Genomic DNA, 20,625 nt, shown 5'->3' with positions numbered 1-20,625 from the left:
AGAAATTCCAGACTGTAAGTCAGTGAGTAAGCATTTTCGGAACAAGATCCCTTTCAGCATCTGAGGAAACCTTTGGACCCTTCCCACCAGAAACGGGAGGCACACCCATGTCTCCGCTCTCCGCCCTTTACTACCCCGTGACCCCTGGTGACAGGAATGAAAGGCCATGCCATCCTTGCCCTGTGGTTTTGTCCTTGCTCAGCGTTGCACGGCGTCCACACACATCCCCGGTAGTCCCTCTCCCTGCTAGAGAATTCTGCTCTGCAGGGACCACATCAGACAAATAACGCCTTCTTGTCCTGTGACCCTATTCAGACATCCTCCGCCATTTGTGAGGAGAAAGCTATTTCCGTTTCTTCAAAGCTGTCAGTGCAGAGTGGTGGCTGCATGTCTGTGAGGGACGAGGAGCCGGAGACAGGATGCGAGGGCTCTGCCATCAGATAGACAAGGCCCTGAGCGTGCCTGTGAGAACAAGAGTGGGCGGGTGGGCACAGGACTGGGCTTTGTTCGGTTATAGGAGGGCAAGAGCAAGGCTTTAACTGGACAATATTAATAGCATGAGTCATCACTATCATCGTCTAGCAGTGAAAGGCTCCACACCAAGGGAGAGTGCTCTCTGGAAGAACTTCAGCAACGTCTAGCGATGTTTTTGGTTGTCCCACATCGGGGTGATGCTGCTGTCATCTCATGGGTAGAGGTGACAGAGGCTGCTTCAGGACCCTATGGTGCCCAGCAGCCCCCACTGCAAAGAATTACCTCAGAATGTCCACAGTGCCGAGGTTCAGAAATCCTGCTGAGGTGGCTGTGGAGAGACCACACCAGAAAACACAGAGAGATAGGACTCTAGGTTTCCATTAGCTTTTGTTTTGTTGCCTTTTCTTTTAAGGCCTGAGGAGCAGCCAGTGAGGCTATGCCTGGCGTCCTAAGTGCTCGGATTCTCTTGGGGAGCAGAGTGGTTGGAGCTCGGTGTTCCTGGGAGGCAGCCCCTAGGGGTTACAGTGGACCCTTCCAGCTCTGTGTTGGATATTCCAGCATTCTCTACAGAGTGGACTGTTGAGCAGATGTGGGCTTGCTTGGGAAAGAGGGTGAAGCTTGTTTTCTTTCTGTCCTTTGTTTCTAACAGCTGGAAGCTGAAGCCACTCACCGAGTCATCACCATTGCAAACAGAGTAAGTAGACCCCGGCTTCCCCTCAACCCATTCTTGACTCCGGGATCAGAAGCCAGACTCTTCCATCTACACGGCAGAGTCCCATTCTGCCCTGGCTGTCAACCCCATGCCTGACTTTGCAGGACCCCAGAACCTTCTTCTGGGTGAATGTTGGTATTCCCACAGACCTGGCCGAATCCTTGCTGCCAGCTCTCTGTACCCCCCCAAGCTTGCTGAGCCTGCCTTCACTGCTCGAGCGGAAATGGCTCCCACGGGAGTCAGGTGGTTCCAGGGGCCACAGAGCCTTCCTGCAATTGAACTCTGTTTCCTGTAGAGGAACTCGGTAGATGTTTGTTTAAACCTCCGCCTCTGGACCCCTTAGAAGTTTTCCTTGGAATTGCTCAGGGTCTGGGGTGCAGGTGCGGTGTGCTGATGGGAACCGAGCAAGGGATGTGAGGCCTTGACCAAACACAAGCTCAGCATATGCAAGTCACTCAACTGCTCTGATCCGCTCTTCTGGTACCTAGAATTGGAGTGGTAAGAGCACTCCTCACGGCGTGGCTGAGAGGCTGAAAGGAGGCAGCAAGGAGGCAGCCAGCCCAGCCTCCTGGGGCCAGCGCTTGCGTGGCGGGGGCCGTGCTCGTGCTTGGCTGGTTCACCGGACTGAAGTGCTCTCCTTCCCGCTGGGTTTCCTTATCTAGACTCACTGCCCGATCTACCTGGTCAACGTGTCCAGCATCTCGGCCGGTGATGTTATCGCAGCTGCTAAGATGCAAGGTGAGTCCTGGGGCCGGAATGGACAGTGCGCATGTGTGGTGGGATTGCCACCCTACGGGGCTGCCAGCCCAGTGTATGCGCTGTTCTCTCCTGGCACCCTTGGAAGTACTCCGCTCTGGCGTCGGTTCAGTGCCTTAGAACCAGTGTTTTCCTCTGCACCTTTGTCTGCGTAACAGCTTTACGGAAGTGTCTCTCACCCCCCCCGGGTCTGGTCAAATTTTCCAAGTTTTCAGGCAACTCATTAATTGCTGTCTTTTTTGGCCTCTTGGGTTTTACTAGCAGTTGCCTGGGTAACCGACATAAAATCGTGGACCAGTTCCAATGGACCTTTCAGGGGATGCTTGGGAAGTGCCTGGAGGGATAACAGCATCTGAGCCTAACCTCCCTTCCAGCCCCCCAGTATAAGAGCCCCGGGCCACCTGTGTGTCTGCTGTGGCTGAGCACCAGGTAGCATCCGGAGGATTCTATATGTGCTTGTGGTCTCGGCAGGCTCAGGGTGCCGGCGAGGTCCTGATGACAGGAGAAACAAAGGCATGGTCACCGACTTGGGAATATAAATCAGAGCAAGGGCCGCCAGGCTTCCGGGATCCGGCCTCTGCTCTTGCGGGAGCCCGGGCACGTCTCACCTGCACTGCTGCCTCTCTGCCCTGCCGTCAGTGCCCCGCAGCACAGCACCTGTGGTCCAGCCGAGCCCAAGCGTCGAGCCCAAGCGCTGCACACCACTGCCCCCCTCCCCTCGGTGCCCCTGCCCTTCCATTCTTCTTGCCTGGAGCCAGCCTGGCAAGAGGTAGCGCTCTGACCTTAAACCCAACTGTCAAACATGCTCGTGAGCTAGGGCAAGTCCCTTCCTCTCTCTGACTTCAGCTCCTTCACATAGGGCCATTCGGACCAATGGTCTCTCAGGTCAGTGGCTTCCTCCTTTAAGGTCTGGCCTTTCTGCTTGCAGGGAAGGTGGTGCTGGCCGAGACCACCACGGCACATGCCACGTTGACCGGCTTACACTACTACCACCAGGACTGGTCCCACGCGGCCGCCTACGTCACGGTGCCTCCACTGAGACTGGACACCAACACCTCAACCTACCTCATGAGCCTGCTGGCCAAGTAAGGCGCTTCAGCGGAACCCCATGGCCCCAGAGCGCACCATTAACTCGTAATAGGCGCCTTCCCGGGAATTTACACGTCCTCATGGTGATGTCCTAGCGGCCCCGAACCTGACCTAATTTCACTGTGCCCGTGGGATGACTTGGCTTTGGTGACCTTCTCTGGAGCCCGTCAGATAATTGGCAACCCCTGGGGCTTCTCTGACCACTGGATTTGGAGTGAGCATTTCTGAAGGGTGAGAGGCAGGATATATGGTAAAGTGTGAACAGTGGTGATTCAGAATTTCAAGGGACATTCCTTTTTTACACTGAAGACCACGGCAGGGCTGTGGGATGTGTCCTCTGACAGGACCTACAATATTCGTGGGCCTTTCTGTCTCTTTGTTCTTCACTTCTCCCTCCTCTCATTGTTTTGCATGTGGTTCTTCTCCCCCACGTGTCTCCCTTCTTTCTTTCCTCTTCTCCCTCTGCCTTCTGGCCTCTCCCCATCATCCCCCTCATCCTACCCTTCCAGATCCCCTTTTCTCCAGCTCCTCTTTTTCTAGCACCTTTTCCCATGTGATCCGAATCTAAAGGCAAAGGTTTAACCAACAGGCCGAATTCAGAGAGACACAAACACGAAAAGCTTTTGTTTCATCCCAAACTTTTTGCAGCTTCTTTCTTTCCTTTAGTAACATCTTAGGTAGAGTCCGTTGCTTTCTCTCCCTTTTAGTTACCGAAATCCAGTCTAATTTAAATGTCCATCTCCTTCCTTCCCCGTGCCCAGTTCGGGTTGGGGATTCGTCTCCGTTCCCAAGCACCAACCTGTACTCCTGCTTCTCAGGCAGAAAGTGACTGGCCTTTGGGGCCCTCCCTGGGCAGGGCATATGCCCCGTGCGGGCTCTCTTGTGCCTCCCCTGCTCCGGGAGATGGAGTCCAGCCTGACCTCTTCCTCCTGCACCTTTCTAGCTTCCAGAGCTAGCGGTGTCTCTGCAGGCTGGGACCCTGGAAGCCCGCTCAAGGGTGGCCACCTTCTACAGTGTCTGGGGCCCAACGAAAGCTCACCCAGCTTTGCCACTATCCATAGTGGGAGGGAAGGCTGTCCCCATCCCACGGGCTCTCCTGACCCAGAGGCTCAGGCACAACCACTAACCCACCTCCCAGGCAAAGGCCCACTGCAATCGCCTCTGTTCTCTGTGGGTGAGCCTGTTGAGATGTGCCCTCCTTGGCTGCTAGGAGCGAGCGTAGGGAAGCCCACTCAAACCATGGAGAGAAGGAGGGAGGACAGATGACAGACTCTTCATTCTGTAACACCTTGGTCTCCCTGCCTGTTGTCCTCCGGCTTTACACACCTGGTGGTGGGCGGGGGCGGGGGCGGGGGGGGGGATTGATAAGCTTCTTCTCTTCTAGGGCGATGGTGGGGATGATTGAGGGACATGGCCAGCCCCAACTAAAGGTGTCTGTCTTTACATAATGGGGCCCTTATTTTATCTACCTCCTTACTTTTCCATCCTGGTTGCCAACAATTGGAAAATTCCCACTCAACATCCTGCTGTGTTAATAATACCTTAAAGATGTGCGTGGGGTACAGTCAATAAGGTCTCAGGGGGAAGGAGGCCCCTGGAGGGGTGGTCTATGCTCAGCATTGTACAGTGATTATTTTCCATCCCTGATAAAGTAGGGAGCACACAGGAGGAGAAATGCCAGATTAGCTCATACTTCTAAAAATGCTTTTCAGGGGTGCCTGGGCGGTTCAGTTGGTTAAGCGTCCTACTCTTGATCTCCGAGTCATGAGTTCAAGCCCCGCATTGGACTCCACACTGGGCGTAGAGCCTAGTTTACAAAAAAAAAAAAGCTTTTCATTGGGAAAAACCAGCCTCCTTTTCATCATTATCAACACAACAAAAACAAACAAGTATCAAGGGCCCACTGTAATACTTGGGGCCCAGTTCCAAGGTCAAAGAATCTTTCAAAACACCTCTGTTTGCCACAGGCAATTTTACTGAAAGAACAGAAAGGTGGTAATTGCCCCCACACACCCAAATTCAAATAGGCTGGGGGGTAAAAGAGTATTATTAATTGAATAATTTAAGTTTTTATGTCTAGCCTATTTTTAATTTCAATTATGTAAATAAATTCACTCAAGTCGAATTGTAATTTCATGTGAACTATTGTGAGAGAAGTTTGAGTCCTTTTTTAAAATCAGCGCATATTGTAAAAATGTGCAATTTTATAGAATTTGGAGCATTGTTTTAACATCTCCGTGATTTGCAGGAGTTTATGGTTACTTTTTTGCCTTTAGGATGCATTGCTGGTGCTAACTGACATTGCACAGAATACTTGATTAGAAACACAGACACCGATTGTCATATTCCTATAAGAGAATCCGTGCGGCTTCCTCAGGATCTACTCTAGGATGTGATTTCTTACATGTGTGGGTAAAAGGCACAATCTATGGGTGGAAGGATTTATCCTTTATTTAAAATCTAATTTATTTTCTTTTTTCTTTTTTTATTGAAGTGTAGTTGACACGGGATGTGACATTACTTTCGGGTGTGTCACAGTGAGTCGACAGCTCTGTGGGTTACGCTGGGCTCACAGGTGTAGCTATGATCTGTCACCCTACAACACTGTTGCAGTGCACGGACTAGACCCCCTGTGCTGTGCCTTTCGTCCCGGTGACTTACTCATTCCAGAACTGGAAGCCTGTACCGCCCCCTCCCCTTTACCCATTGTGCCCCTCAGGCCACCCCCCTCCCTTCTGGCAACAACCAGTTTGTTCTCTGTGCAAAATCTAATTTCTTAAAAAAAAATCTAATTTCTTAAAGGGGCCAGAAGGTTTTTTGGTTTTCTTTTTTTTCATTTGACTATGGAGAATTTTTAAAGGACTTCACAAAGCCAGTCATGTTTTAAATTTTATGGTTGGGTGTGTCATATCTCCTAGACATTTAGGGGACCTCAAAAGCCTTTCTGGAGGGGGCGCCAGTCTGCCTTCACCTCAGGTCATGATCCCAGGGCCCTGGGATGGAGCCGTGCGTCCTCAGGCTCCCAGCTCAGAGGGGAGCCTGCTTCTCCCTCTCCTTCTGGCCGTTCTCCCCAACCCCTGCTCTCTGAAATAAATACAGAAGAAATCTTAAAAAAAAAAAAAAAAGCCCTTCTGGAATGTGACCACATTCATTCACACCTGCCCCAGGGGCACCTACTTGTGTAGGAGTCTTTTTATTGAAGTGGGTACTCAGTAAGACCTGGTTAAAGAATGGGAGTTGAGGTCCCTAACCCTCTGTTGGTGACTCTAACGGTCTTCTGATCCGATCCCTACCTGGGTGTCTGGAAGGCCCCTGAGGAGAAGGTGAAACTCTATTGGGTTCTGCAGGCCCAGGGAATGTGGGCAACCCCAGGGCCCTAGAACAAACCATCCACTGTGTGGGGAGTCCCTCCCGCAGGCTCTGAGGAGGCCCAGAGCAGGAGCTTTGACTCAGGAAGAGCTAAGTCATCTCACTGGGGATCTGGCCAAGGACAGTAGTCATTTGGCAACAGCTGTGACTGATGAGCCCCGCCAGGGCTCAGTGTATAGCCCAGTGCCCCATGTGCTGCCTGACCCCAAGTCATCTGAGGGCCTTACAGATCTGGTCACCAAGCCAGAGAATGCCATCTGCTCCCAGGTCCCCCTCGGATGCGGGCAGCCATCAGGTACTGCCAAGGCTTTATCACTTCCTACAAATAAACTAGATTCTCAGGGCTCCTGCTGTGTGGTCCCAGCGGTTGTCCCCCTCTCTCACATGACTTTCATCCTTCAACTCGGACCCTGCCTGCCTTCCAACAGTGTTTCTTCCTGAGGCTGCCCCAGCCTGGGCAATGTGGCACCCTTCCCCCTCCGCCCCTCACCACCTCTGAGCCCTCGGCTGCAGAGATCTCAGAATGTGGCCTGGCTCTACCACCTTCATTTGGCAGAGTCTGGCGTCTCACCATCCTGAGTCTCTGCCCTAAGTTCCTAGCGAGCCCTGAAGAGCTGCACCACACCGTAGCCTCCCACAGCCTCACATGGAGGCCAGCCTCAGTAACCTTCTGATGCTCATGGAGGGCAGAGGTGATGAACGGGTTGACTTGTACATCGTTTATGTCAATGGTTTATGAAGGCAGACTTCTCTTCTGTCTTGTCCCTCCTTTCCCCTTCGGTGCTGTTAGAGCGCCACATCCAAGAAAGGCGACGGCTGCAAGTTGTTTAGCAAAACTGAGCATTGAACCTGTAAATGTTTTGCCCAGCCCAGGCTTGTCACCAGCAGGGACTGGTAGGGGTTGAGGAAGGCGATGAGCGGAAACTGGCATCTGGGCCTCACATGAGCAAAATGCTAAGTTCAGTCTTTATTCACCTGCAGTCTTCGCTCTTAAAAGATGATGTCCCAAAAGCTCTCCTCCGTGTCTCCTGTGACGCTGACAGGCGGTGTCACACTCTACCCATATTCCCATTCTGCAGATGAGTCAACTGAGGTTCACACAGATGAAGTAACTTGTTTGAGATCATACTTCAGAGATCAGCTTGGCCTGGGTCCCAAAGGAAGGCTTTTCCCCTGCATCTGTCCCCGCCGTCTGGGACCCTAGCCTCTCTCCCTTAGCGGTCACATCCTTCTCTCTCTCTCCAGTGATACTCTGAACATTGTGGCATCAGATCACCGGCCTTTCACTACGAAGCAGAAAGCTATGGGCAAGGAGGACTTCACCAAGATCCCGCACGGAGTGAGTGGCGTGCAGGACCGCCTGAGTGTCATCTGGGAGAGAGGAGTGGTATGTTCCGGGGCCCGTCTCCGCTCCAGTCCTAGCAGGAGTTTTCACTCATGGCTCCCTGTTTCATTCAAAAACGAAACCAAAAAGGTCTTCCCAACCCCCACCCACTCCCCCAAACAGAAAGGTAGTACAGCCTATTCTAGAAATTGGGAAAATACAGAAAATTATTGGGGGGGGAAATCCCCATAATTTCATACTGAGAAATTAAATGATTAATATTTTGATATATTTCTTCCCAGTTCTATGTGTGTGCTACATATTATTTTAATAACTGGGTTCATTTTCTTTTTATGTAACAGTCTAGAGTGTTTGCCTATATCGGTAAAAATTCTTTTTAAAACATCTTTTTGAGGGGCACCTGGGTGGCTCAGTGGGTTAAGCCTCTCTCTGCCTTCGGCTCAGGTCATGATTGCAGGGTCCTGGGATCGAGCCCCACATCAGATTCTCTGCTCAGTGGGAAGCCTGTTTCCCCCTCTCTCTTTCTCTGCCTGCCTCTCTGCCTACTTGTGATCTCTGTCTGTCAAATAAAAAAATAAAATCTTTAAAAACAAGTAAATAATAAAACATCTTTTTGAATAGATAAATAACATTTCCTCCGATGGTACCACATTTGTTCATCCTTCTCTGAGGTTTGGAACTTTGAGCTGTTTCAAATCTGTGCACTCCCAAAGAATGCTGCAGAGAATTTCTTTGTTAATGAGTATATATATTGTCAGCATTTCTAATTATTTCCTTAGGATAGGTTCCTAGAAGCAAATTTCTGGCCCAAAGGACATGAACATTTTTAAGGCTCTTCATATATTTCGCCTAATTGCTTTTCAGAAAAGATAGGGACTAGGACTTCATTTAAATACCATCTGTTCTCCCCATGAAGGATAAGTATCTTTGGTCTTGACCTATCACAGAGGAGCTACAGCAAAGTAGGAGCCGAAGGAGATTTGACCTTCGCAAGATGAGGCCACCAGCTCAGGGGGACACAGGAGTGGCCAAGGAATCCCCCTTGAAGGGAGTCCACGGTGCTCTCGCTGGTGGCTGGGGCAGGATGTTTTTGGAGAGACCAGAATATATGTCCCTTCATGGGGGAAGGGAGGCTACCGACCCCTCTGTAGTGAGCGCCTGAGGAGAGCTGGTTGTATAACAGGAGGTCGGTTTCCACCGGGTTAGACACCTTTTGCAAAGGGCCCACTCACCGTTGTTGCTGGATGAAGGAGCGAGGAGTGAGCAAGGGGACCGAGCCGACTAGGTTGGCTCGTCTGCCATGGTGCCCACGTCGTTGTCCTTCTTGGTTCCATTGTTCTGACCCACTAAAAGTCCACCGGCCAGAGGCAAGGGTAACCAGGAGTTTGAGGCACACATAGTGTTGGGTTGACTTGGCACTTCTGCAATGTTTCAGGTTGGCGGAAAGATGGACGAGAACCGTTTTGTGGCCGTTACCAGTTCCAATGCAGCGAAGCTTCTCAACCTGTATCCCCGCAAAGGCCGCATCATCCCCGGAGCCGACGCCGATGTGGTGGTGTGGGACCCCGAAGCCACAAAGTAAACCCCGCTGCTAGCTTCCAGCCCTGGAGGGATATGGGGTTTGAAGGAACTTATGTTACCAAATTCTGCAAGCTTCTCGTCTTTGCCCGCGTCTAGCGTAGAGAAGTCCACCCCTGAGGTGTGACTGCATTCAACAGCTATTTAAAGATCTGCCATGGTCTGGGCACTAGGAATGTGGCAATGAACAAGACCATCTTTTTTTTTTTTTTTTTTTGAAAGAGAGAGGGAGAGGGAGGGAGCAAGCAGGGAGGGGCAGAGGGAGAAGGAGAGAGAAGATCTTAAGCAGACTTCCCACGCGGCGCAGAGCCCCACGCAGGGCTCGATCTCACGACCCTGAGATCCTGACCAGAGCCAAAATCAAGAGTCAGATGATGAACTGACTGAGCCCCCCAGGCGCCCCGCACGAGACAGTCTTAAGACCAGCTACAGAGCCTCGCTCTTCACGGCGTTTCAGAGCGGCTTCACGTCAATGAGCTCATTTGATATCCATCCCCCAAAAACACTCGTGCTGGAGTTTTTATTTCCATTTTCCTATTGAAGAAACTAACACCAGAGAGTAGCGAGCTCCCCACATCACATAGCTAAGAAGCAGCTGAACGGGACAGATACCCTGACGTTCTGGGCTCTCCCACCCGCCCCCTGCTTCCCTCTGGGAGGGTGTTGGGTACTCCAGAGAGCACAGTGCTCGACAGCCACACACTAGTGACCACGAGCCGAGTGATTGTACGAAGTGTATCGGGAGTCACCACACCGCAGGATACAGAGCGTAATTTTTACTCCGAGATCCGGGCAGGGGAGTTGGAAACCATTTTTTCATTTTAAATTTCATTCAATCACTCAACAGATTTTTAAGTGCCCCTTTTGCCAGGCGGTTTGCCAGGGGCACAAGCCAGAAGTGAGCCAGACAGGCAAACATTGAACGGAAATCTGAAAATTAAACGTTGAAATGAAAAGAAGATCCCCCCTTGTACCACCACCCACCCTGGTGCCAGGATACCTACACTCTCTTCTCCAAAGAGCATTCGAGAAGCCGTGTTCTGCCTCCTAAGGCCGGGGGGCAGGTCCCTGCTGCTGTAGAGGTGTGGCTGTCATGGATCACTATTGGCAGAAAAATCCCTAGAGTTTAGGGGCGCATGGGCGGCGCAGTTGGTCAAGTGTCAGACTCTTGGTTTCAGCTCAGGTCATGATCTCAGGGTTGTGAGATTGAGCCCCGCGTCGGGCTCTGTGCTCAGCACAGAGTTTGCTTGAGATTCTCCCTCTCCCTCTGCCCTTCCTGCTCATGCTCTCACTCTCCTTCTCTCTCAAAAACAGATAAATCTAAAAGCAAAAACAAAACAATGCTAGAGTTTAGTCCAGTTGATTAATTTCCTGGGACTGCCCTAACCCTACCACAGACGGGGCGGGAGGAGGGCTCACACACCAAAAATTTATATTCTCACAGTTCTGGAGGCTTAATGTCCAAGATCAAGGTGTCCGCAGGGCTCAGGAGAGTTGCTTTCATCTAGGGCCTCTCCCCTTGGGTTGTAAATGACTGTCTTTCCCTTCTGTCTTCATATGGTCGTTGCTCTGAGTGTCCATGTCTGCTGTCTGAATTTCTTCTTATAAAGAACATCAGTCAGATTGGTTTAGGGTCCACCTGTATGACCTCATTTTACTTTTATTAGCTCTTTTAGAGCCCTGTCTGTAAATGCAGGCACATTCAGAGACTGGGGGTGAGGGCTTCGGCGTATAAATTTGGGGGGTAATACAATTCAGCCTGCAACCACCAGCTTTGGGGGTTATTCCTTCCCACTGAGCATCCGCCCCTCCCACTGAGCCGAGACCTCTTTACCTTGTCTCAGAGCTTTCTCTCCCACCGCTGCCTCTCCCCCAGGACCATCTCAGCCAGCACCCAGGTGCAGGGAGGAGACTTCAACCTGTATGAGAACATGCGCTGCCATGGCGTCCCCCTGGTCACCATCAGCCGGGGCCGAGTCGTGTACGAGAACGGTGTCTTCATGTGTGCGGAGGGCACTGGCAAGTTCTATCCCCTGAGGTCCTTCCCGGACACTGTCTACAAGAAGCTAGTCCAGAGAGAAAAGGTAAGATGAGGGAAGGAGAAGGGTATGGGACAAGGTAGTAGCCCCCTTTTGGGGAATTCTGTAATGGCTGTATTAAATCTCAGACATGTTCTCTCTCTCTTCTCCCACTGAGTCCTAGTGTCTGGAATGGTCACTTGGGAACAGTGGAAAGAGCACAGTCGCTAATTCCCCTGGAGCTAAGGGAATACTTACTACAAGGTGCTCACAGATGTCCCCAACATCTAGCGTCTGGAAGATTCTTGCCGATCCTCCCATGGGATTCCTGGCTTGGCCTAGGTTACTGGAGTTGCTCTTTCCCTGAGACCTCCCCCTCCCTTGTGACTGTAGTAAGGAGGGTGGGATTTGCCAGTGGTTCGGACTGCCCTGGCCCCCCCCCACCCCGCCAACACTGCTAATGGTCAGGCCAGGTCTGGAATAGTTCATATCTCAAGGGTCCCGCCCAGTCCTTGGAGTCCATAAGCACCCTGTTCACCAAAATTTTGGGCTTCTCCTCGTTCCCAGGGGTTCTGTCCTCTGAGGAGACAGAGTCACCCTAAGGAAGACTGCCTGTGCTCTGATTGCTCAAGGGTTGACTGTCCAGCCTTATGTTTGAGAGCTGGCCTGGAGAATCTGGCCCAAATTCTTGCTGACCGCTCCAGGTCCTGGGAAGCAGGTCTGACCTCTGGGCGGAGATCGCAGATCATCAGGAGAGAACAGCTCTGACACTGTGACAACTGGAAGCATCGAGCGGTTTCCTCTCCCCTTCCTGTGGCCTAAAGCAGCATTAGTGTGACCTCAGAGGCTGCTATCTAGATAGGGCAAGCGTTCTCTCACGACTGAGGGTCCAGCAGCTCCTGCCTAGACTCTGGGATGCTGGGGTTGGAATCATGGCACACTTGAAAGATGGTGATGTTTTTGTTGTTTTTTTTTTTAATTTCCTCACCCAGCTTCTCCTGTTCTTCTGTTCTTTTTGCCCAGTACATCCCAGTCCTCTGTACACAGCAGGTGCTCACTGTGTGTTCTGAAGGTGGTTCCCTGCAGATTTCTGGTAAACTGCCCAGCCCAGCCTTGTCTGTCAGCTGCTGGTCTGTGCAGGGATGAGACCCAGTGAAATGGTCTGTGTGTTTTTCAGCCAGAGACCCTAAGTAGCCGCTGGGCGGGGGGGCGCCTTTTCTGGACACTTCCAGGTGACCTCCCCACCCCCCTGCCCCCCCCCATTGTGGTCACTGTCCCAGACCAGCATCAACTTCCTACTCACAGGCCCCGTGCTCTCCACTCATCATCAGCTCTGGCTTCCAGCAGGGACCAGAGGTATGAAGGACCCTGACTGAGAAATAGACTCAGCTGCCATGTGACTATTCTAGAAATCTGCTCCGTAGTGTCTCAGGAACAGGCCTTTGAAGAGCCGCCTGGGGCTTGGTGCACTTGCCATGAAATGATCATATGACCTCTCTCCTGGATCAGCCAAACTTTCTTAGTCTCTTGGTTCTCTAGTCCTTTATGCAAAACCCAAGCTTCTTTACTTGGTGCCTCAGGCCTCCCCTCCTTGCTCCCCTTCTCATTCCTTCCTGGAACCACCCAAAGGCTTCCAGGAGCAGCTGCCGCAGCCTGTGCCCTCCCAGCTGTTCCCTGGACACCCACTCCTCTGGCTGGCCCACGAGGCCCCATCCCCAGAAGGAAGGTTCCACCAGGTGGGATGGGAGGCCAGTAGGCCTTCCCGAACTCTCAGGGTCGTCACCAAGACTTCGTTATTCAGTAGAGGCTGTCTGTACAAGTTCATTTACAAAAATCACAGCTTGCTTTCACAAACTATGGTGCCGCCCTCGTGGGCTGGGAGGTGGGTGTGTGAGGGGACAAGGGAAATGCCAGACAGAGCAGGGTAGTGCAAGTTTCCATTCCCCATCTTTGATTATCAGATAGAAGTTTTGTGTGTTTTTTTCTTTTTCTTTTTTCTTTTTTTTTTTTTTAGTTTTATTTATTTAAGTAATCTCTGCACCCCATGTGGGGCTCAAACTCACATCCCCAAGATCAAAAGTCACATGTTGCTTTGACCGAACCAGCCAGGCGCCCCTGATTTCCAGATAGAATTTTAAGTGATCCAGCAAACAGGGAGCTCTAGGTTCTCGAAGGCCCAAGAGCGTGTCCGTGACCGCTGGGTTCCTCTTGATTTGCTGGCTGGCAGGCCTTCGAGGTTCCACCATTGCCTGATTCCTTCCCAGTCTCGATGAAGTACGAGTGACCTCAGTTATCACAGTGTTCATTCCAAAAGCAAACTCAGGGTCTGTCAGGAGGTGAATGGTCCCATCTCCATTCTGCTCCTCGGATGTGGATAATGGCGGAGGCCTCAGCCAGCCTCTGGAGAGTGTACCGGCAGGAGCAGGAAGAGGGAGGCATTCATACCCTGGAATGTCTGACAAAGGGTGGCTGTCATTTTAAGAAGGAAACTGGAAAATAACGTGTTGGTTAGGCCGTGGAGAAATTGGAACGCTTATCCTTTGCTGGCGGGAATGTAAAATGGTGCAGCCACTTGGGAAACAGACTGGCAGGTCCCCAAAAGTTAGATACTAGAGTTACCAAATAAGCCAGCAGTTCTACTCCTGGGTATATCCTCAAGGGAAATAAAAATATATATCTACACGAATTTTTATTTGTAGAGCCCAAGAAGTGGATACAGCTCAAATGTCCATCAGCTGTTGAGTGGATAAACAGAATGAGGTGTATCCATCCGTGTTCCTGAGCCAGAATAGGAAACAGTACTAACAAATAGTCACCCCACATACCAAAGCCTTAAAAACCTGATACTAAGTGAAAGGATCGAGTCACAGAAGACCACATATTTTAGGATTCCATTTATAGGAAATATCCAGAAGAAGGAAATCCTTAGCTAGAAAATCTTATAAGTGGTTACTCAGGGCTGAGGGGTGGGGAGGGGGTGTGGGATTGCTTTTGGGGTGATGAAAAAGTTTGGGAATGAGATGGTTGTAGGGGCCGCCCAATGTTGGGAATATACACCACTGAAACACCACTGAATTATCTACTTGTTTGATCGATTGATTTTTGAAGAAGAGAGAGAGAGTGTGAGTGGCAGGGGGAGTCAGGGAGAGATTGGGAGAGAATCAGGCAGACTCGGTGCTGAGCCACGAGCCCGACATGGGGCTCGATCTCATGACCCCAGAGATCAGGACCTGAGCTGAAATCAAGCGTTGGACACTTAACTGACTGAGCCACCCACGCACCCCTGAATACTTTAAAATGACAAGTTTCATAGTTGATGAATTATGTTGCAATTTGGGGGAGAGGGAGAATATCTGATGACAGTTTTGTGGTCTTTCCAAAAAGGATATTTTAGTCAGGAAATAGGGTCAGCAGAGGGCAGAGCAAGTACTGTAAGGCCCTCTAAAAGCCAAGCTCACAAAGACGTAAGATGAACACCAGTTCACAGCATTCCGATCCTTAGGCCAGTGGCCCTGGAGTAACGCCAGCTACCAGAACTGATGTAAATTCAACCCCCCCCCCCACTCTCTTTATCTGAAGCACTTATTACAATGACAATGTAAGTTTCCCAAGTGAAAGCCTGTTCTGTTGCCTGTTGTCACAGACTTTCTGTAAAAGAATGCATGCATGCAGAAAAAGAAAACCAACAAAAAATCTCCTTTTCCCAAATGATGGGCCCCTAAAGAGCTTGGGCCTCCAGGGGGAAAAAAGCACCTCCGGGTGAGGGTTGGATGTGCAGCCGGCACCGAGGGGGCTGCCGGAAGCCGGAAGCCGGGGTGTAGCCTGCCAGGGTCACTGGCTCAGGATTCAGCCACCCCGAGCTGCCACCCTTCCCCCCTTCCCTGCCCCGCCCCCACCCTGGTCTCCGAAGCCAGGATGCCAAAGTGAAGCCCGTAGAATACACACGTAGGCTGAAGTTCCTTCGGGAAATTCCCTGTATGTTTCAACAAGATTTCCAGTAAGCAGCCAGCAGCAAGGAGGTGGAGGTTGTGTCCCTGGTGGGTGCCTGGGGTGTAGACCATCTATAGTGTTGCTTCAGACCCTGTGTACACACTCCAACTCCCTCGGTCCTCCTCACAGTAGCACCTTTTAACGTGAACGGCCACACGGAAAGGACATCTGCCATGATTAGGGCTGCTGGTCCTTATGTCCCTTGCATCGGGCCAGAGCAGTTCCGAGAGCTCTGTGTGTATTCATCCGTTTGACCGCATAACAGTTCTATATGTAATCGGTGATGTCACCATCCTAATTTGACAAATAAGGAAACTGACACAGGTTAGGTAACTTGCATAAAGTCACAGAGTTTCAACGAAGCAAAACTGGGATTGGAGCCGGTACCGTCTGGACGCAGAACGTGGGCTCTTAGCGTGACTGCCTTTGTGAGCACAAAACCGACCAGTATTGTCATTGGGGCGGGGGTGGGGGGTGGGGGGTGTCTCATCTCCAAATCGGCTTTATTTTGCTTCGTTCCTCACAAAGTGGATCGGGTCACGGTAAAAGTCATGGCCTCTTGAGAGTCTGGCGGGTGAGGGGTTAGCTTTGCTCCAGGTGAGCGCAGTACCCCAGAAATCTGCCTGCTACCCTGTTACCCTACCAACACTGAGAGGGAGCAGGCAGGGGCCCCCGTGTGCAAGCGTGTGCTCACACACACACACATTGTTGAGGAGGTAAGAGAATCCCCCACTCCCTGAGCTCCAGATGTAGGACGTTTTCATCACAGCCTGTCATCTGGCCCCTGAGCAGAGTGGTGACATCCAGCCTCCTCTCAGCTGTGGAGGGGGCTCTGGTGGCCCTGGCATCCGGGCTCTGACGGTGTCCTTTTTCCACGTTTTCTCCTTCTCCATCCTTCACTAGACCTTAAAGGTTAAGGGAGTGGACCGTACTCCCTACCTGGGAGATGTCGCCGTCGTGGTGCATCCTGGGAAGAAGGAGATGGGAACGCCCCTTGCAGACACTCCCACCCGGCCTGTTACCCGACACGGGGGCATGAGAGACCTTCATGAGTCCAGCTTCAGCCTCTCTGGTAAGAACAGGGGCCGCTCTGCCAGGGACCTCTGTCTCTCCCCCAGTGGGGTAGCGGGAGCAGAGACCCGCCCAGGCAGGGGCTCTCGGCAGCTTCTCCTCTCCATCTCCCCCCCCCACCACTCCTTGTCTAGAGATGAGTGCCGTGTCCCGCAGTACAGACACAGCAACATTAGGAGGGGTGGGAAGGGTCTCCCGGTCTCTGGGCACCAGCCACCCCAAGAGGCCGTAGCTGATTGGGTGCTCTCCCCATGGCTTCTAAGTCCAGATGTTTTTTTTTTCCCCTTGAAACCTCTTGAGGGCTGTGCACCCCCACTGCACTCTCTCCATCCCCATCCCTGCTCCCCAGCAACCTCTGAAAGAGGTGTTTCCCTTATTCCCTTTCCTCCCTCACCTCAGCCCCATGTTTGCCCCCTTTTCTGCCAGCAGTTTTAATATATGTAATATCACGTATGATACATTGGGTGTGTCTGTGCTCTGGGACTTTGTTTATCCCAGGAGCTCTGCGGTAGTGAAAGGTGGGGGTCGGTGCCACCAAAACGGTAGCGCCCCCCCCATCGGGGAATGAGCGAGGCTATGATGTGGCCTGGTCCTGCGGGCAGCTCTGATGGGTGCTAGGAGCCCCGCTCGAAGGTGGGAGGACCCTCCTCAAACACGCCGAGCGGCCTTCAGAACCCGACCAGGTGGAGGCCTGGCATCACTCCGCGAGGGCCACACTGGGACCTGAACAGTGAAAGGAGCAAGATCCAGAACTTTCCACACAGGGCGTGGCATTTATCAGCACCTACAGGCTCTCCTAATACGAGGGGCCGAGGGGTACTGAGGGCGAGGGGCTGCCCGCTGAGCTTCCCCTGTGCCCCCCATGTGCTGGGGGCAGCTTGGGTCAAAGGACATATGCTTCCTGTTCTGAGGGCCTTGTAGTCTGGGGGAGGGGGGTCCTCTCCCTCCTCAGAGCCAGTCTTGTTGCCCACCTTGAGGGCCACGGCTGCTTGCACCAGTGACAAGACATGTGCTGGGAGTCAGCACCGGATCTGCGGTATAGAGTGCCGTCCCGGGAGCCGTCGGTTCCCACCGCTGCCTGGGCAAGGCCCTTCCCGCAGCAGCCAGCCCCACGGGAAGCCTCAGGGCTCCCAGAGCTGTGGGCCCCCTGGCCAGTGGCTTCTGCTCCCAGCACACCTCAGGGCACCGCCCCTCTCAGATTCAGCAAATAGCAGGCGTCCTCTCACTTTCCTTCCTCGCAACCTTGTCTGTTCTGGATGGGCTGGACTGAAGAATGTCCCACTCCCTCCCCGAGACACCAAGCCTCTTTTTCTAAGTCTTGGGATTTCAAGATGCTGGGCCTTTGGGGTGTGGTCCTTTGATTTTCCAGAACAATGGAATGCCCAGCCTCCTCCCCGTCTTACTCAGCGAGGCGTGTCTGCAGAGGTCCACATGCTGACGGGCTGATTCGTGGTCTGTGGTCTGTGTGCACCACGAGAGCCCACGTGCTCAGGCTAGAGCATAGTAGGGTCGTTCGGCACAGAGGCCCTGAAGCAGAAAGCCCCAGGTTGAAATCCAGGCTCTACCGCTGACACACACTGCAACCCTGGGCCAGCCACTCGACTTCCCTGAGCCTCGATTTCCTCATCTGGAAAATGGGGTGGAGCTGTGAGGGTTCAGTTAGATCACACCCACGGAGGGCTTACCAGCTCCCCCAGCTAAATGGTGGCTGTGCCTTTACAGCCCAGACGAGAGCCCCCCCAAGCTCACCCTCTGTGTCCTTCCCCGCAGGTTCTCAAATCGATGACCATGTTCCAAAGCGAGCTTCGGCTCGGATCCTCGCTCCCCCTGGAGGCAGGTCAAGCGGCATTTGGTAAAGGCACTGACCAGCCCCCCAAGTGAGGACGCACCGCTGCCACCAGCCCGCACACCCTCCGGCCACGGCTGCAGGGGGCAGGAGAGGCTGGGCTGGGCTGCGCACCACCTGAGGGGGGCCACGGGACCCGGGGGGAGGCCCCTCCCCATGTCTGACACGTGATTCACTGTGCTTCGAGCCAACCCCTAACAGGCACTTTGAGATGTGTTCCTCCCGCTGCAGTCCTTTCCTGCCTTGGCCCCGGCAGGCTTTTGGGGGCCCAGCAAACCCACACTATGCACAGAGCCCAATGCATAGAGCCCGGCCCAGCCCCTCCTCTCACACCCGCCTCCACCTGCTGGCCTTGGGAAAGCCCAGCCTTGAGTGCCCCGCCCCCTGGCCCACCCGCCAGCTGTCCGGAGCACTTTAGCAGATGTGTGTTGGAGGAAGAGGACCCCCTCCCCCTAAGGAGGCCCTGTGGTCACTTCTCCCAAGTCAGACAGGTGTTGGCTTCCCAGCCATGCCCAGGGTGTCCTGTTTCTCCTGACTCTGCGCTGGCCCCTGTGTGGGTGTGGCAGGGACACTGCACCCTTGGCCAGCTTCTTCCTCCTCCCACCCCAGCCTCGGGTCTGGGGGGGGCGGGGCACGGGCCCCGAGAGGCTCACTGGGCGGGGCACAGGGCTGGTGCCAGGCGCGTGTACATGATTTTGTTTTGCACGTTTGGTTTGCGCAGTGGTTTGGTTTGACTTGTTTGTGCACCCTGTGAACAATAACGGTGCTTCGTGTCACTAGCATAGCATAGAAACAGGAGTAGATGTGGACCTAAGAGACGCTGCACTCGACGCCGACCAGACAGCCTAGGGCACAGACCAGGAGCGGGGTGGGGTGCTGGACTCACGGGCCCTTCTTCTCCCCCGCCTGGAATCTTCCAGGCTGCCGCAGTCCTGTCCCGGGCTCTCCTCCTGTCCCCTCCTCTCCTGGGGTAGTTTCCTACATTCTGAGGCGGCGCCTGGTACGCCAGGCCTGGGGATCTCCGGGAGCAAGAGTCAGTCTTCCCATCTCTGGCTCCAGCCACTCCCAGCATTCACACCCCCAAACACCCTGTTTCCCGTAAACGCCCCCCGCCTGACCGAGGCCCAGCCGCTCCTCCCGTGTGATTGGCAAGAGGCCTCATGCCTGCTAAGAGAGGGAGAGCGGGACTCCGGAGTGAGCGGGCTAGATGCCAGGGAAGGAGGCCAGGCCAAAAACCCACATTGCTGCACGGGTGCTGTGGCCTCCTGGGGTCCGCACCTCCCTGTCCCCTGCTCGTGGCCTCCGTCTCCTCCCACGTCTGGTTGGGCTCTCCATGCCTCGGAAGCGTGGGGAGGTTTCCAAGGAAACTAGAGGCTGGGTGATCTCCATCCACCCCGAGTGAGCCGGGGGCATCCCAGCCACCGGCCCTTCTTAAGCCTCGCCCTCCGGTCAGGGAGGTGATTTCATGTTGCACATTCGCTTTGCGCACCCCGGGCTTGCGCTGGAGCCTCGCGCTAGTGGTCTGCCCTGCCCATGTCTTCACTGCTTCACGTGCTTTCAAAGCACTTCCGTATACGAGTTCTCCAGTGCCCCGCACGACTGCAGAACATGTGTTGTTCTCCCCATTAAACAGATGAGGCCCAGAAAGTTCAGGCCTTCTGACCCCGTGAGTGTCCATGCCGACCCTTAAGAGCTTGGCTGTCTACCCCAGCTGTGGAAAGGAAGAGTGGGGTGGCGTCTCTTGTAGATCCCACCTGGGAATGGAACCATCCAGAAGACTTACTCCCTTGGTAGGCATTCTGCTTTGCAGAATTCTGTTTTGCACAGGTAGATCGACCTTTCTTATAAACCCGATAACACCTGTTCAGTCGGACCCAGAACCTGTTAAATGTTGGGGGCTTGCCACGTGGCTTGAGCTGCCACCACATCCTCCCTTCTTGCTCGTCTTTCTCACTTAGGAGCTGAAAGGACAGAGACGGTACTCCAGGGAGCGGAGGCAACAAAGGCACTCATGGGGCGGGTGGCAACCACAGGGACAGTAGGTAGGAATCTGGGCCTCAGAAGCCGTGACACTGACCTCTCGGTACAATGTACATCATCATCTTCATCCCAGCCCTTTGCTGGGTCATGGGCCTTGGGCAGATGCCAAAGAGCTGAGCAGTGGTGGCAGCCAGCGGGCACAGCATCCTTGCTTGGGCTAAGAAAGCTTTACCTTCTCTGAGTGCCTCCGCCCGAGTGATGCATGGTCCATGGGATGGCTCTGGGAGACCGCATCTTGGAGCGGTCCCCCATAAGCCTTCCAGTTCATCTTACCCCCCCCCCGACACACACACACACACACACACACACACACAAAACACACACACACACACACACA

The 20,625-nt window shown here is 53.2% G+C and overlaps 1 protein-coding gene across 1 annotated transcript in view; it reads left to right on the top strand.

Annotated features, from left to right (window-relative positions):
* The window catches only part of DPYSL5 (dihydropyrimidinase like 5), a 90,606-nt gene extending 71,916 nt beyond the window's left edge, over window positions 1–18,690 (top strand). The window contains exons 6-13 of the mRNA XM_044261923.1: window positions 1,124–1,168; window positions 1,849–1,924; window positions 2,871–3,027; window positions 7,646–7,787; window positions 9,181–9,323; window positions 11,200–11,407; window positions 16,235–16,403; window positions 18,173–18,690. Coding sequence (XP_044117858.1) covers window positions 1,124–1,168; window positions 1,849–1,924; window positions 2,871–3,027; window positions 7,646–7,787; window positions 9,181–9,323; window positions 11,200–11,407; window positions 16,235–16,403; window positions 18,173–18,258 — 1,026 coding nt within the window. The 3' untranslated portion in view covers window positions 18,259–18,690. The remainder of the gene's footprint in view (window positions 1–1,123; window positions 1,169–1,848; window positions 1,925–2,870; window positions 3,028–7,645; window positions 7,788–9,180; window positions 9,324–11,199; window positions 11,408–16,234; window positions 16,404–18,172) is intronic.
* Window positions 18,691–20,625: the final 1,935 nt, after the last annotated feature.

The sequence above is a fragment of the Neovison vison genome, chromosome 8 (genome assembly GCF_020171115.1).
Source record: "Neovison vison isolate M4711 chromosome 8, ASM_NN_V1, whole genome shotgun sequence".
Lineage (NCBI taxonomy): Eukaryota > Metazoa > Chordata > Mammalia > Carnivora > Mustelidae > Neogale > Neogale vison.
The sequence above is the reverse complement of the archived record's forward strand: the minus strand, read 5'-3'. Positions and strand labels throughout refer to the sequence as shown.